Source organism: Ranitomeya variabilis, chromosome 1, assembly GCF_051348905.1.
Source record: "Ranitomeya variabilis isolate aRanVar5 chromosome 1, aRanVar5.hap1, whole genome shotgun sequence".
In the NCBI taxonomy this organism is placed as follows: domain Eukaryota; kingdom Metazoa; phylum Chordata; class Amphibia; order Anura; family Dendrobatidae; genus Ranitomeya; species Ranitomeya variabilis.
The window spans coordinates 964,668,324-964,686,526 of NC_135232.1; the positions used below are offsets into that span (position 1 = coordinate 964,668,324).

Below are 18,203 nucleotides of genomic sequence, written 5' to 3' on the forward strand. Positions count from 1 at the left end.
CATTGCAAACCAATTGTCCCGTGTGTGCCATTGCAAACCCTATGCTGTCCAGGTGAGAAACCACGTCGTGCCATTTCATTATTTCGGCAAACACCGTACCTAAGGCCATGTTATGAATGGCTAGCAATTGTTTCTTGGCATTTGAAGAGGCCAATAACCTACCAGATGATTCTCTGTCCGCTTCAGCAGATTGGGAAGCTTCCACAGAAGACACAACACTGACTGCATGTGGGGCGGCACTGACCGGAGATGGTGTGGGGGCAGCAGCGGACTTTTTCTGAGCTATTACAACACTCCTAGTGGAGATGAAAAAAAAGAGGGTGTTGGTTATTAACGGATTTAAAATTAAGTGTACTATATATTACATTATTACACAAACATGATGAGAACTACGAGCTAACACTTTTAGATATTGCTCCATTGTGGGGTCAGAAGGTTATTACACATGTAAGAACCAGCCTTTACACGAATAAAAGACTTAAGGGACTGATATTACAGTATATATCCCAATTTTTTGGCTTGTAAACGCTTTAATCAGATTACTCAGATATGCATTAACATGTGGCCACTTGAATTTATAAAGACTTCTACAGATTAATAGGAAGTAAATTTGGCATCTGCACCCATATCTAAACACATTTTTCATTATTTTTTTGCTTAAGTGCTAACTACATTGTATCAGAAGACATCACAAATCAAATCTGTTCTCAAGGCCAGAAAAGCTGATTATAACGTTGTCCTCTGAGACACCTTGATACTTGATGACATGCAAGGCTTCCTTCCTTCTAACAAACTCCATTTCCTTAATACACAAGTCATTGTACCATGACAAGTGAATAAAGCAATAGCCAATTATTTCGCTGAAACCTTCGCGACCATTAGAACTTCATCTCATAAATCAGAGCTCTTTATATGCAGTGTCACAGCCACGTTCCACTGGGCTACAAAAATCAAAATGAAGCTACACTTTACCAGTCCACTGTCATATAGAAAAGCAATGCATCTCTTAAGTGTCCTACCCCAGATCGGCAAGGATATCAAAGAGGAGCTTACATCACTTCTGACAGGACAAGGGTGCAAAGACCAGCCACCATAAATATTCGCAGGCATAAGGTCAGTGTGTTATTAGTCCCAATTACGCAGAACTGTAAGAAGGCTTTGTGGTGCAGATAATTATTGCCTGTTGAATGAGCACAGATCACCAGACCCGGCCAGCCATCTGAATATATGCCTACACGCCAGACATAAACCTTAAAATGCTAATACAAGTCATTACCTGACACCTTTCTTACAGATTCACACAGTCATAGTAGACCACCTTTTTTTTCTACTTTTCTTATTTTAATTTTTCTAGTCATTGTAAATACCTCCCTCATGTGTCTCACCAAACTATAAAGTTTAAAAAAAGAGCCTTGCTAAAAACAGCACAGAAAAATCTGAGTAGGAATATGGGGGTGGTAGAATATCACAGAATGTAAACAGGGTTAAAAAGTTGACACAACAGTGTCCGTGCAGGAGAAGGTTAAAAAAAAAAAAAAAAAAAAAAGGTCTTCCTAACACCTGAGGAGAATGGTTTGAATGCATTGGGACAGACTTAAGAATACAGCCTAGTGTAGAATTTGAGAAGATGGTCTTAAAATGCGAGAGATTTATCATAGTCGTCAATGTGGTTTGGTAAATCTGAAATTTTAAGGGCATGTGCAAATGTTGCGGATTTGTGTGCGGATTTTTCCGTGCAGATTCTGAAAAAAAAAAAAATGCAGGGAGTTTTACCTGCGGATTTACTGCGGTTTTTGTGCGGTTTTAACATGTGTTTTACACCTGGGGATTCCAATTATGCAGCAGGTGTAAAACGCTGTGGAATCCACACAAAGAATTGACATGCTGCGGAAAATAAAGCACAGTGTTTCCGAGCGGTATTTGCTGCAGCATGTGCACTGCAGATTTGGTTTTCCAGAGGTTTAAAGGGTACTGTAAACTGCATGGAAAACTGCTGCAAATCCGTAGCGTCAAATCCGCAACGTGGACACATACCCTAAAAGGTACCTTCACACGAAACGACTTTGTAACGATATCGCTAGCGATCCGTGACGTTGCAGCGTCCTCGCTAGCGATATCGTTTAGTTTGACACGCAGCAGCGATCAGGATCCTGCTGTGATGCCGCTGGTCGCTGAATAAAGTTCAGAACTTTATTTGGTCGTCCGATCGCCGTGTATCGTTGTGTTTGACACCAAAAGCAACGATACCAGCGATGTTTTACACTGGTAACCAGGGTAAACATCGGGTTACTAAGCGCAGGGCCGCGCTTAGTAACCCGATGTTTACCCTGGTTACCAGCGTAAAATGTAAAAAAAACAAACAGTACATACTTACATGCGTCCCCCAGCATCCGCTTCCCACACTGACTGAGCGCCGCAAAGTGAAAGTGAAAGTACAGCACAGCGGTGACGTCACCGCTGTGCCCTGCTACTGCCGGCGCTCACACAGTGCAGGAAGCGGACGCCGGGGGACGCATGTAAGGCTACGTTCACATTTGCGTTGTGCGCCGCAGCGTCGGCGCCGCAGCGCACAACGCAAACAAAAACGCAGCAAAACGCATGCACAACGCTGCGTTTTGCGCCGCATGCGTCGTTTTTTTCATTGAATTTGGACGCAGCAAAAATGCAACTTGCTGCGTCCTCTGCGCCCCGACGCGGGCGCCGCAGCGACGCATGCGGCGCAAAACGCAAGTGCGCCGCATGTCCATGCGCCCCCATGTTAAATATAGGGGCGCATGACGCATGCGGCGCCGCTGCGGCGCCCGACGCTGCGGCGCTGGCCGCAAATGTGAACGTAGCCTAAGTATGTGCTGTTTGTTTTTTTTACATTTTACGCTGGTAACCAGGGTAAACATCGGGTTACTAAGCGCGGCCCTGCGCTTAGTAACCCGATGTTTACCCTGGTTACCCGGGGACCTCGGCATCGTTGGTCGCTGGAGAGCGGTCTGTGTGACAGCTCTCCAGCGATCAAACAGCGACGCTGCAGCGATCGGCATCGTTGTCGCTATCGCTGCAGCGTCGCTTCGTGTGAAGGTACCTTAAGGCTATGTGCACACATTGAAAATTTGCTTGGGGACATTTCTGTGCGGTTTCTGCATCTCTTGGCAGAAAATGCAGTGGAAATTCCTTGGATTTGATGCAGATCTTCATGTGTTTTTGTAACTCCATAGAGCTTAAAAAAAAAGAATTGTGATGCACTTTCTTGTTCAACTCTCCAGCCAGATACCCTCATTAATATTAGATAAAGACCCACACAAACACGCCTATGTAGGAGCATTAACATAATTAACTTACATATGCTGTAACAAAAAAGCAACTGTCAGAAATCTGCGTGAAAGGCAATATCTGTTTTTTTTGTTTGTTTGTTTTTTTTCATTTAAAATAAAAAAATGGCATGGGCTCCTGCATAATTTTAATAACCAGCAGAGGGAAAGCCGACGGCTGAGGGCAGATGTTAATATTCTAATATTCTGGGAAGGAGCCAAAGTTTCCCAGGATATTAATATCAGCTCACAGATGTTTGCTTAGCCTTTATTGACTAGTTTACAGGGGAACCCCAGAAATTTTTTTACAGCAGCTAAGGCTAGGAAGACAGCTGCGGGCCGATATTAATAGCCTGTGAAGGGGCCATGGATATTGGCACCCCCCAGGCTAAAAACATCAGCTCTCAGCGGTCCCAGAAATGACGCATCTTATAGATGCAACAATTATGGCACTTAGCCTCGCTCTTCCCACTTGCCCTGTAGCTGTGGCAAGTGGGATTCATATTTGTGGGGTTGATGTCACCTTTGTATTGTCAGGTGACATCAAGCCCATAGGTTTGTAATGGAGAGGAGTCAATAAGACACTTATCCATTACTAACCCCATAGTTACATGGTAAATAAAGACACGGCCAGAATAAAGTCCTTTATTTGAAATAATCACAGACTCTTAATGAATCTTAATTTACCATACTTACTGAACGCCTAATCCCTAACGCACTCGTCTCCTGCAACAAAAAATAAACCAACATATAATACTTCCTGTCCTACGTAGTCCATTTAATACCGAGTGTCCCACGACAATTTCACGTGTGGAACAGTCACATTGGGAGATGTAACCGGCCTCTGGCTCCCGCAGTGTATCACCAAGCTGCCGTGAAAGTTCACCGCTGTGAGAGTTCACCGGAGTTCATCAGCTCCAGTGCTCTCAATTACGGCACCGCTACGCGAGAACTTTCCCACGCAGCAGTGCAGTAAGTGAGAGCACTGGAAGTGATGAACTTTGGCAAACTCTCACGGCGGCTCAGTGATACACTGCGGGAGACATTACCTCCTGTCAGTGTATCGCCAAAGGCAGGGTAGAGCGGTCACATCTCCCGATGTAACTGTTCTACACGCGAGATAGTCAGGGGACTTTCGGTATTAAATGGACTACGGTGGAAAGGGAGTATATGTTGGTTTATTATTTTTGATTGCTTGCAGGAGATGTGGGCGTCGGGGATTAGGTGTTCGGCGAGTATGTACGTTGTATGTATAGATGTAATTATGTTTAAAAAAATGTTTGTTTTTTTACAATTGAACACAGGCGCTGGATGATGGGACTACTCTCTCATCATTGGCTCATGCGGTCTCTGTTATATGTGACAGCAGACATATCTGGATGGGAGTAGTAGTCCCATCAGACGACTCCTGGGTACACCCACAGACGCCCACATACTCTTCCTCCGCCCACACACTCTTCCTCCCTCTGACACCATTTTCTTTCTGCAGCATTTTTTTAGAGCAAATCTGCAAAACCTTTTTACACCTGCGGTTTTGCTGTGGATTTAACTGACTTATGTAAGTCAGTAAGTGCAGAAACGCTGCAGACCGGCAAAAAGAATTGACATGCAGTGGAATATAAAATGCTGCGAATCGGGATGGAATTTTCCGCAGCATGTGCACACCAATTCTGGATTCCCACCAATTAACCTTGCTTGAACAATCCTTTGCGGATTTGGTGAAATTCCGCGCAGAAAAAAAAGCTGCGGATCCACAACAAATCCGTAACGTGTGCACATAGCCTAAGACTTTCTAGTCAAGGTTTACACAGCTTGTTTGTCATGACCAGTTTCAGCAAGATCCCCCTCCTTGTTGGATAAGGCACGAAAAGTGTGTAGATATGCTGGAGGTTCTGAAGGAGGTTTCATTGGTGCAGATCAAGCAAGGATTCTTGTGAGTTTAGCTCGATAAAATATGCCCCAATGTTTTTTTTTGTTTGTCTTTCTAACAATTGCAATGTAGAAATGCACATAAATACACATATACATATATAGATAGATAGATAGATAGATAGATAGATAGATAGATAGATAGATAGATAGGAGGGATTATTTTCCTCTTCATATGAGCAGATCTTAAGGCAAATCATGGAAACCGTTAAAATCTCATCTCATTAGAAACAAATATACCCATTTATCAATCATGTTCGGATCAAAGACATGACAGATGACCATAATCAGTCCTACTGACACAAAGCCTGGCAACCAAAGGAACAAAATCACTCTGCATGATGAAAACCGTCTCAGAATGTGGAATTGCATTATATACGTGTTCTGATTCTGTATTGCATTATAAATTTATCTTTTTCAAGCTGCCAATACTAGTAACGACTTCAATACAGCACAACTGACCATGAGAAAATACAGAATGAATACAGACATGAATGAAGCATATAGGATAATGAAATATGGATGCAAGAAATACTTTAAAAGTTGCAAAAATACACATGTGGATGAGAACTCAGTTTTCGCTTATTAGCTGAAGTGTGTACAAGGTCAGCACAGCTTATGCCAACAGTTTACTCATTTTACAAAGTTTTCTGCTATACTTTTAATACAACACTTCTGCTTGTGGAGACTGCCAGCTGGCAATGCATCTTGGGAAAATAAAGGTATGCAGATTAGCTCTCCTCCAGAAGAAAGCAAGCCATCTCTATCGGAGGTAGACATACTAGCAAGTAATGATCAGGCAAAGGAGTGCGCTCTCGAGAATGGGAGAAATGGTTTCCTAAGCAAATAAGCCTTTAGTCTCGGGGCGGAGGTCTGCAGAACACTAGGTACACATACTGGGGGGACGCCTGCTCATCTGGAGCAATGTCAGAGGCTTATCTTCAAGGTTTGGCTTTTTTTTTTTTTTCTTTTAAATTTCTCTGAATTATTTTAGTGCAGCAGAAATCGGTAAGTATAAAGGCACTTAGGCATTCTAGTTATTCCCATTTTCTTCAGGAAGCTTGAGACAAGAAGCCAGACCAGACCTTGAACTTTATCTGGGTAAACTTCTGGCACCCACTAATCGCCAGGATGGATGTGAGGATGATAGCAGGGACATCACTAGCATGGGAACGGCTCTGCACACCTTGCCGGCAGCAGCCCCTCTCCTGGCAGGATTTCAGGGAAGCCAAGCTGCTCTAGCTGTTACTGTATACTTTCCAGCCATAGCTAGAGAGATGATAATCCTTAAGATATGAGGAGAGGTTTGATTTCTGACAAAGCATTCCTGAGATAAATGCAGGATCAGAGAGGCTTTGAAATTCCCAGGGACAGCCCACTGGTAAAGGAGATAGGAGAAGATCTCTCAGACAAGGCGTCTTTACATCCAGAGGCCGAGCGGCCACCGCACTAAATCGGAAACAGAGCCCTACAGGAGGGAGACACCGGTGACCAGAAACAGCAGAGCACAACTGCCACTTATCCTGCTACTGCTTATTGGAAAACAAATCCCCTCTCCATGGTGAAAGATACAATTATTAAATGGAGGAAGATCTAATTATTACATGGTGGAAGTGAACGCTATTCTCAGAAATAAAAATGGCATGAGGAGCGGTTTCTAAATGAATGTCTAGTAATAGCCCACGGCTGCCATTTTGTTACTTTTGGGAAGCTCAGGCGGAGATCCATGGGAGACCAGTATTTTTGATATATAGTGCAACACTGTGGTATTGCAGTACACAGTACAGGCAATCAGATGGTCACAAATTCAAGTCCCTTAAAATAAAAAAATAAAAAGTTGTCCACTACTTTGACAGCTCCTTCTCATACCCCACGCTTGGCCCTGATATAACAGTGAAGCCTATAGTCCCCCCCGGTGCTGGCGTCGTTCCCATGGTGTCGGCACTCTCCTCAGGACTCACATGCTGTTGTTGAGACACATGACTCTGGCGACCAATCAGTACCGGCGTTACTGCCTCCACCTTCGTACAAATAGAACATGAAGAGGAAGGCCGGGCTGAGCGGATCTCGGACTCCTCATGCTCAATTCTACAGGAGGCAGGGACATTGAAGCCAGCGCTGATTGGGCGCCACAGTCAGGAGTCCCAACAGCGGGATGAGCGAGGGCCGACACCACGGGAGGCGAGTATAAGCTGCTTTTTCTTAATTCTTTTAGTCAGAGGTAAGCATGGGGTATGAGAGGGAGTTGTATTAGTAGTGGACAACCCCTTTAGGGGATGGACAAATATAAATTTAAAAAAATATATATATGCTTAAATAAATAAAAAAACACCCCCTATATATTTGGTATTACAGTGTTCATTAAAGTAGCACCTTTCAAAATCTACAATTAACCCATACAGTAAACACTGAAAAAAAAAAATTATGAATTTAAATTTTTTCTGCCACCTCATCACCCTAAAAAAAAATGCAACAAAAAGCAAATAAAAATATCCTGTCTACCCCAAATAGGTAGCAATAAAGACACTGGCACATTACACAAACAAAAAACCCTAACACAGCTACATCAATAAAAAGGTTACAGGTATTAAAAAATACCTTGCCCTATTAACCAGATCTAGCTTAAAGCGAAAGGTCAGAAGGTTTTTGCCATGTAATCTGACAGCAGCATGAGGTAAGGACAGAGACCCCGATTCCAGCAACGTATTACTTATTATACTGGGTGCAGCACATATGATAGAACTTATTCTATCTGCTTGAGACCTAGCAGAGCTCAGTTGTTGATCTGTGTACAACCCCGACCACATCACAGCTTTCTGTGTACAATCTATAGTGACAGATAGCTGCTAATCAGGGAAGGGAGTGTGGCTGGATTAGGAAGCACAAGACCAGTTGTCCTATAGCGAAAATCTCCTGCAGATTAAACACTGCATTGAAACTGCAAAACACAGCCCAGTAAGTGACATCACTGAAATCTGGATCTCAGCCCCAACATCATGGAGCTCTCACATTACGTACCAAAAACCTACTAACAGATTCCCTCCACTCCTCACCACCACAGGAGTTATCCCCTCACCAACACCAGAGCTACCCCCTCATCCAACACCGGAGATCCTGCAACCCCCAACCTATTGTCTCCTCCCCCACCATCCTGTAGAATGTAAGCCCGCAAGGGCAGGGTCCTCGCCCCTCTATACCAGTCTGTCATTGTTAGTTTGCTTACTTTAAGTGATATCTGTAACTTGTATGTAACCCCTTCTCATGTACAGCACCATGGAATCAAGGATGCTATATAAATAAAAAATAATAATAACAATGATAATAATAGAAACTTATGTTGGCGGTGCCAGGAGCCGCAAGAACAAAGACAGGCTCCCTTGTTGGAAACTGCTATGGTTTATTCTGAAACTTTGCAGCATTTCAGAGAAAATTAAAAGTTTTAAAAAATGACCAAAATCTAGGCAATCAATATTAAACTCCAATAAACAAATTTATCATGATAAAATTACCTGTCAAATGATCTAAACTGGACTGAGTGGTCAGCAGCGGGGTCCCCAAGAGCTCCCAGGAAAGCAGGTGGTATTAAAGCAGGATCGATTTGGGACTCCTCAGCGGGTGTACTGACAAGGCTACGGAGAATATCCTTTACATTCACATTTTTTGTGCTGGCTTGATCGTTTACACCATCAGTTTCACTTTCCTGAGATTTTTTGACCTCTGATGATAGTGTGTGCAGCACTTCACTTATGGCATCGGGACCTGAACTCACAGGGTCCGACCGGGGGGAATCAGTCTCCAAATTACTGTTAGGTGACAAAACCGTTTCGTCCCCAATACCAGAATCTCTTCTTTTTACGGACACGGTGCTGTCCGAATCATTTGGGCTACCTTGTTCACCAGTTGGTGCACCATCTACAAAAGAAGAACAAGGAAGAACGAGCACAATACCAATGATCATAGACAACTACAGTATATGTTTTACAGTCATTTGAAAGGTTTATTGTACTAGGTTTTGCTGGTAATCATGTAAACTACCTTGTAAGTTGGTTGTTCCAGCATCCACACTGTCGTTATCCACTTGCCTGGATGGGCTGCTGACTTGTGGTCGCTTCTTCTCATTCTGTGGCTCCAAAATGTCTCGATATTTAGATACCATGAGCACAGAGATGAAGTAGACTACAGCCAGGGCTAAAAACTGAGCCTGTTTGCTGTCCTCCTATTTATAGGAAACAAAAACCAAAGCGGGAACGATCATTTTCATTGATTATAATTCTTGAAACAGGTCTGGGAAAACTTGAATTTCCAGATGTTTATTTAGTGGAGCAGTGACAATTTAGAGTCAGGAGGCCCTCATGTACATCAGATGGTCAGCCAGCTTCGATGACTTTCAGCTAATGTGTCACCTTCACTTTCCACCCCATGTTGTAACATATCTATGCTCAAGCAGTCATTGGCCAGGTACCAAATTAAAAGTATACATCCATTAAAATGGAACTTGTTAGCTGGATGTTGTTGGCTTTGAAATTGTGCTCCGTGGAGATCAGAAGTCTTATAATACTGCCATCCACGCTAAGACTTGGCTGTAATATTGTAAAAAATTTAAAGAACTGTTCATTTAACTAGGAACAATAAGCAGATATGTTCCTTTACTATCACTGTATAAAACCATGTACCCCATTCCTCAGTGTGTTCTGCTGTGAGCCCAACAAGTGGATCAATACGGCATGTTACAAACAGTCAGCCATATTGCCAGCCATCTCTCCTCTCCGGGTGGAACAACCAACACTACGCTCACAGTTAACGCAATAGTAAAACATTGATCTGCTCACCACATCTCTGAAGACCACAGCTCTTAAGCGATTTATATCCATGTCTTGCAGAAGTCTGTCTATGTCTCGAACAGGAGACATTATTCCTGATGTAATGTCCAATGAACTCTGAAGACAAGAGAATGTAAAGCAACTTGAGCAGAAGCACTGACAGTGAAGTTATAACCACTGCAAACTGCTTAAAGGAAAACTAGTAAAACAATCAAAAAACAAAATACTAGCAACATACTAAAGTTCTCCTGATTCCTTTACCCGGTTGTGTGTTACAATCCACCAGTTAAAGACGCTTACACAATTTGTTAGAGACATCAAACTTTTCACTTTCTCATCTGCTTTGCTTCATTGATTAAAGCTAATCATCAATAGTTTTGGGAAGTTAAGTGGCGATCCCTCTAACGACGAGGCAGATTAGGTAAGTTTTCATCAGCAATCAGGTGGATTTACTAAGCTAAAGGCACCAGAATTTGTTGTACATAACTTGCACCACATTGCTTTCTCGTCATCCATCTTCAGCGGCGCACCGTTCCCCTGCCGTCCAACTTCCCTGCTCGCAGGGGTGAGGTGCTCCTGAAAATTGATAGTTTGGACCAGCGGTTTTGGTCATAATCGAGCTCAGTGATGAAGCTAACAAAGACAGCTTAGCCTCTGCACCATTAAGAGGAGCACAGGGACACTGAAGCCGGGGTACAGACAGCTTGAGAGCTAGCAAGTTCCAAGGCAAAAAAAAAAAAAAAAGTCTGCAAGTACCTAGAAAAGGGGACACCTTTTGATACATTTCAGAGGTGGTTGGTAACCGAGGCAACAAACAGTAAGCTATAGAATTAAAACACCTCTGTTCTTGAGAACAGAATAATTTTTATAAAGCGATGCATTGCAAAGTTACTTGTTTTTACAAGTTCTTTGCCATTTTTCCACATTTAACAAGAGCAGACATACTAACTGTTTTGGAAGCTTTTTTGACAAAAGTAATCAAAGAGATGAAAAGGAATGAATATTTTTGAAGAATGGTGTGGTGTAAACTTAGTCTAGAGATGCACCAAATTAATCAAAACAATTTTAAGAGTTCTTTAATGAATTTGGCAGATTTTAGACCAGTTAGAAGCGAGGGCGGCTCTGGTGTCTGCAGGCCAGGTAGACTGACAAAGCACTCTCCTGCCAGCTCGTTACTGCTGATCTGAGCCGACAACAGAGAGCGCTGTCAGTGTGCACATCAGCAAAGGGAATAGCACATCCCCTGAAACAAGAGTCACTGATGACGCTACGTTACAGGATGGGGGCAGAGGCTGAGTCAGTGACTGCAGCCTCTGCCCACTGATGACACATGCACTGGAATTCTCAAGCATGGAGTCATCAAAAAATAGGTAAGGGTAGGCATTATTAATTCAAGTATATTAGACAATAGCTTAATTTATGGCATCAAATAGATAGGGAATAAGGATGACAATTCATTTGGATTTCGGACCGACCTTTTGAAGAGCGGAGCATGAAGAGTACCAAATCTATCATGGGAATAGGTGATAATTGTATGACTGCTGGGACCCCCACAAATAACTGGAATGGGGATAGATAGTGAATATGAATGATGAGAGACAAATGTCCATCAAGTTCAAACGAGGGATGGAAATGACAAAGGCAAGTAGATAACAAGGCAAGTAGATAAAAGCAGTGTCGCAAAGCATGATCAAGTCCTCCCCAAAGCGAACCTTTATCTCCTAATCCAAGTGTCGATACACTGATCCAAACTTTCAGAAAAGAACTTAACTCATTTCTAAAATAATTTATCTTATGCCCTTTAAACAAAAAAAAAGGTTGTGCCGTGGTCAGCTCTTGATGTAGACTGTTACATAGATAATAATTCTAATGGGAAAGTAGGCCTGTTTTTTTTTTTTGTTTGTTTGTTTTGGAATGAACCTTTCCTTCTCCAGGTGGGGTGCGCCGCTTTTCTTTGCAGGGGGCTTACATTAAACAGCATTTAACCATACTTGTTGCATGGGCCATTTATTACTAGTGAATTATATCACTTGTAAGACCTCTCCTCTCAAGACTAAAGGTACCTTCACACTAAACGACTTTGCAGCGATAACGACAGCGATCCGTGACGTTGCAGCGTCCTGGATAGCGATATCGTTGTGTTTGACACGCAGCAGCGATCTGGATCCTGCTGTGATATCGCTGGTCGTTGCTGAAAGTTCAGAACTTTATTTGGTCGTCAGATCGGCGTGTATCGTTCTGTTTGACAGCAAAAGCAACGATGCCAGCGATGTTTTACAATGGTAACCAGGGTAAATATTGGGTTACTAAGCACAGGGCCGCGCTTAGTAACCCGATAATTACCCTGGTTACCATTGTAAAAGTAAAAAAAAAAAACACTACATACTCACCCTCTGATGTCTGTCACGTCCCCCGGCGTCCGCGCTGCTGCTCAGAGCTTCCTGCACTGAATGTGTCAGTGCCGGCCGGAAAGCAAAGCACAGCGGTGACGTCACCGCTGTGCCCTGCTACTGCCGGCGCTTACACTGCAGGGAAGCGGACGCCGGGGGACGCGAATGTAAGTATGTAGTGTTTGGTTTTTTTACATTTACACTGGTAACCAGGGTAAACATCGGGTTACTAAGCGCGGCCCTGCGCTTAGTAACCCGATGTTTACCCTGGTTACCCGGGGACTTCGGCATCGTTGGTCGCTGGAGAGCTGTCTGTGTGACAGCTCTCCAGCGACCAAACAGCGACGCTGCAGCGTCGCTTAGTGTGAAGGTACCTTAAGTACATGTAATTCTTTTGGTCTTTCTTTATTCCCCTCGTAAATTTTGTGTCTATCCTTTGTATCTTTTCTAGCTCGCCAGCATCCTTTTTGTGACCTTTGTGTTCAGTTGAGACCACACTAATGATTTGTAAAGTGGTAGCATCACGTTCCTGTCCAGCGACTCCATACCTCTTAATACATGACAATACTCACTTGGACTGACATTTCGTGCTGTTAGGAGAGTTACTTGAAGATAGGCCTAATTTTTCCGAGACATCCGAAGGGCTGAGACAGTGGCCCACACCATGCCATCGCCCGCTGTCCATCGGCCAATGCCACAGCTATCTGCATCCTCCGCATGCAGACAGAGGTGAATACATTTGGTGGAGGATGGCACCTTCATCCATCAATCAGCATGTGCGACTGAGCCAACAGACATGGTGACTTCACTCCATTGAATCTGCTGTGCACAGAGTCTGCGGACCGGAGTCAGGAGCAGGGCGCCAAGGGAATGGATGGAGGGGAGTGTTGTTTTACACGTGTATGGGATGTTTGTATACAAGAAGCTATGTGGGGCTCATACTGTATATAGGACGCTATGTGGGGGCTCATACTTGATAAAGAAGGGTTAATGTTTTTCCTCTGTGCGCTAGATTTTGTTGTTTTTGTTTGCTTTTTTTATTACCCAGCCTTACCGTATAGTCTCATAGTCAAGGATTTTATACTTATATGATATGCAATGTTTTTAAGATTCTACAAAAACATGTCATGGGTACATGATAAAAAAAAGTCATCATGACCTGAGTAACAGGGGCTACATGAGCTATATTGCTTATAAATAGTGTAAGAGACTGTATTCTTAGTGTGAATAAACATAACCGATACGTTCACAACAAGCGTGCACTCTTTTCCTAGCACTCACTATTTGAGGGTTTAATCTCTTAATTCAGCCTCACTGGTAATCCGGCAAATCTAACTTTAGGTCACAACAAAAACAGGTCCAACATAATGTATATAGGAGGCTATGTGGGGGCTCACAGCATACAGGCATATAGAGAAGCTATGAGGGGTTCATACGATATATAGAGAGGCTATGTAGAAGTTCTTATGGTATAAAGTGGGATGTCAGGATGCTTAACTCTGCTCAATGTTAAGTGATATTAATTCTATCAGATATTGGGTTGTTGGTAGAGATAGCCGTAAGCTGATTTCTATCTCACATATGTGCACCCTAAAGACCTTTTGCATGGGATGAAAAACGTCCAAGAAAGTATTTATATCCGTTACCGATTAGCTTGTGTAGACATACTAGCCATATGTAGGAAAACCGATAGTCCATCAGCTTATTAGATCTCCTACTTGGGCCATAAAATAATCGTTTATACCATTGTTTATATAAGATATGCTGTTGGCTGTTTGGGTATGAACAATCGTAGTAACAGTTGCCATCGGCCTTTCTAAAACGTTTTTAAACTTGTTATATCATCACTTGATATGGACAAAAGTCTGCCATATACCGCAATTTGCGGACTCTATAAGAAGGCAGCCGACTCTATAAGAAGGCAGCCGACTCTATAAGAAGGCAGCCGACTCTATAAGAAGGCAGCCGACTCTATAAGAAGGCAGCCGACTCTATAAGAAGGCAGCCGACTCTATAAGAAGGCAGCCGACTCTATAAGAAGGCAGCCGACTCTATAAGAAGGCAGCCGACTCTATAAGAAGGCAGCCGACTCTATAAGAAGGCAGCCGACTCTATAAGAAGGCAGCCGACTCTATAAGAAGGCAGCCGACTCTATAAGAAGGCAGCCGACTCTATAAGAAGGCAGCCGACTCTATAAGAAGGCAGCCGACTCTATAAGAAGGCAGCCGACTCTATAAGAAGGCAGCCGACTCTATAAGAAGGCAGCCGACTCTATAAGAAGGCAGCCGACTCTATAAGAAGGCAGCCGACTCTATAAGAAGGCAGCCGACTCTATAAGAAGGCAGCCGACTCTATAAGAAGGCAGCCGACTCTATAAGAAGGCAGCCGACTCTATAAGAAGGCAGCCGACTCTATAAGAAGGCAGCCGACTCTATAAGAAGGCAGCCGACTCTATAAGAAGGCAGCCGACTCTATAAGAAGGCAGCCGACTCTATAAGAAGGCAGCCGACTCTATAAGAAGGCAGCCGACTCTATAAGAAGGCAGCCGACTCTATAAGAAGGCAGCCGACTCTATAAGAAGGCAGCCGACTCTATAAGAAGGCAGCCGACTCTATAAGAAGGCAGCCGACTCTATAAGACGGCAGCCGACTCTATTAGACGGCAGCCGACTCTAAGACGGCAGCCGACTCTATAAGACGGCAGCGGACTGTAAGACGGCAGCGGACTGTAAGACGGCGGCGGACTGTAAGACGGCGGCGGACTGTAAGACGACAGCGGGCTGTAAGATGCAGCGGGCTGTAAGACGCAGCGGGCTGTAAGACGCAGCGGACTGTAAGACGCAGCGGACTGTAAGACGCAGCGGACTGTAAGACGCAGCGGACTGTAAGACGCAGCGGACTGTAAGACGCAGCGGACTGTAAGACGCAGCGGACTGTAAGACGCAGCGGACTGTAAGACGCAGCGGACTGTAAGACGCAGCGGACTGTAAGACGCAGCGGACTGTAAGACGCAGCGGACGGTAAGACGTAGCGGACGGTAAGAGGCAGCGGACTGTAAGAGGCAGCGGACTGTAAGAGGCAGCGGACTGTAAGAGGCAGCGGACCATAAGATGCAGCGGAACTATAAGACGCAGCGGACTATAAGACGCACTCAGGTTTTAGAGGTGGAAAAATCGAGAAAAAAAATATTTGAAGCAAAAAATGTGGTAAAATATTTAATAACATAAATAACATAATAATTATAATAATTATTAATTATAATATAATAATATATAAAATATATAAAAAATATAATAATTATAATAAATATAATAATTATAATAATTATAATAATAATGTGGTGTTATTATATATAATATTATGTTATTATGTTGGAAGCTATGGGTAGAAGATGGTGCTGCGGGACCAGTGTGGTGTCTGTAAAGTACTATATGAAGACGCTGGAGTGTGAGTATCAGAATGGGGGCACAGGGCTTATATTTAAAGCACTACTCCAGCACTGAAAAAGAACACTGGAGTGCTGCTGTAAGAACCTATGGGAGAACTATAACTCCCAGCATGTCCTGCAGATCCTATGGCATGCTGGTAGTTATACAGTTTCAAAAAATCTTTATTAAATATTATTTACATATATAGTACAAAAAAAAATATCTCAAATTAACAAAGAAAGAAAGGAAAAATGACCCTAATAAAACAAGTGGGTCCAGGGCATCAATGCAGGTACATAGTGAATATCATCATGGTAATAAAAAAGGCACTTTAAATCATAAAGGTATCAGTGCACCATATCAGCCGTAATAATTACAGAAAAAATCTTTAAAGTCAATTCACATCAATAATTATACTGAGCCAAATGCACATATTACCACAAGAAAAGAAAGTCAGATTTGTCAAAGACACCCATCATGAAAAAAAAATAAGTCCCTGGGGCTGCCATAGTGACATTGCACACCAAACTGAGACAGTGCCTTTAATTGCTTTCATGCTTACCCATGATGTGAGTAGAAAGATGCCCAGGAACCCACTCTGACGCGCGGTGTCTGCAGGACCTGTGATGACATCATGAAGAGGGAGGGCTCCGTGGTGTTATGTGATGCTCCTGCCCGCCCTCTTCATGACCTCACACAGGTCCTATATAGGAGCACTCAGCATCAGTAGGATCCCAGCTGTGCTGTTAGGTATGCGGCCCCCTGCTCCTGCCCCCTCCTCCACCGGACACAATCTCCCCAGCTGCTGCAGGAATCCGGTGCTGGGAAAACCATGTGGGTCCGCTGTTTAAGTGAAGAAATATTCATTTGCTGCTCCACACTCACTGCTCGGCGGGGAAGTAGCTAATGAATATTCCTTCACTTTAAGCATCGGGACCACGTGGTTTCCCCAGCGCCGGAATCCTGCAGCGGAGACATTTTACTGCCTCCTGGGAGTGCGATCCCACTTCGCCACTACCCCCTCCCCACATTACATTTGGACCATAAGACACACCCCCCACACTTTCCTCCCAAATTTGGAGGAAAAAAAAGTGCGTCTTATGGTCCGAAAAAACTGTAACTCAGCTTAAGACTAACATTTAGGAAGAAACACAACATTATCTTCTAATTTGTTCACAAAGATCAAATATGTGACTATTGCTCCAGCACCCTTATCGAAGAAGGTAATCCTTGAATAAAACGAGGACTATGTCTCTACTGTACTTCCATAGGCTTGGACGATGGAACTGGACAAATTTTCTCCAAAATTATAAGAATCAAATATTCTAAATTATACAGATCCCAAACATACTCATGTGCCTAGAATCTTTGCCATGAAAGCTGGCTGCTCCGAATTGGTCACAATTTTCCCCCAGCTGCCCAGTAGCACACAGAACAAGTTTTCTTACAGAAGGTTTTGGGGCTACAAGGTTCTGTGATGAACGATTTCTCAGCGCACACACAGTCCTTCTCTTCGATAAATTAATGAGAAACACACAGTATTACAGCATGCTTTGCACACGGATTACCTTTACAGCAGACTTCGCTGTTCCCACCAGGCCATGAATTGCCTTCTGGTTTTTCATATTTTCTCCTGTGGATTTTAATTGCAAGTGATGCTGACACTCCAGACAATTCCGAACTGCAACAGCACAGACTAAAAAAAAAATAAAAAATACAAGACTACAGTCACTGTGTCCAATATTTGACAAAATTAACTCTCCGTTCAAAATGAAAATAGTGAAGAGTTAAAGTCCCACATCCAACGTAGCCTTATGACAGTCAGGTAAGTCTATTCCTACAATATGGGGTAAGGTAGGAGAGTGGCTTGAGTGGACATCCTATCCATCTATGCTCTCCAATGTTATCGCATATGGGCCGTATGTAATAACATTACAGTTCATAAAGTCAAGTTACCAGTAGAGGGAGCCGAGGAGCTTACTCAATACTGATCCCATTGAAAGCAATAATAAAGATCTCACTAAAAGGCAGAATATGCAGTGTGTGAGTTACAGGCATGTTACAATGAAAAAAAAAATTTTCAATGTGCAGAATAATGGGTAAATAGAAAAGATACATTGTTATTCTGCAATGAAATGCACACATTAGCACAATTGAATTTAAGAGGTTTTCAAATTTTAGAAAACCAAATGATTCCCATCATACCACACAAGAAAATCAGATAGTACCTACACTTCCTTGGGTCTAGCACCAGCTCTCCGCCTAACATCAGGGCTTAGAGATTTAACTGCAGCAGTGATCTCATGTCTACAGTCACATTACTGCTGCAGCCAAT

At 43.2% G+C, this 18,203-nt stretch overlaps 1 protein-coding gene across 1 annotated transcript in view; it reads right to left on the reverse strand.

Moving 5' to 3' along the window:
- LRBA (LPS responsive beige-like anchor protein) overlaps nucleotides 1–18,203 on the reverse strand; it is a 749,089-nt gene that overhangs the window by 583,212 nt on the left and 147,674 nt on the right. Inside the window, exons 26-30 of the mRNA XM_077279308.1 lie at nucleotides 17,437–17,564; nucleotides 10,061–10,168; nucleotides 9,267–9,447; nucleotides 8,741–9,143; nucleotides 163–296 (exon numbers count right to left, since the gene is read on the reverse strand). Of these exons, the coding sequence (XP_077135423.1) occupies nucleotides 163–296; nucleotides 8,741–9,143; nucleotides 9,267–9,447; nucleotides 10,061–10,168; nucleotides 17,437–17,564 (954 nt within the window). The remainder of the gene's footprint in view (nucleotides 1–162; nucleotides 297–8,740; nucleotides 9,144–9,266; nucleotides 9,448–10,060; nucleotides 10,169–17,436; nucleotides 17,565–18,203) is intronic.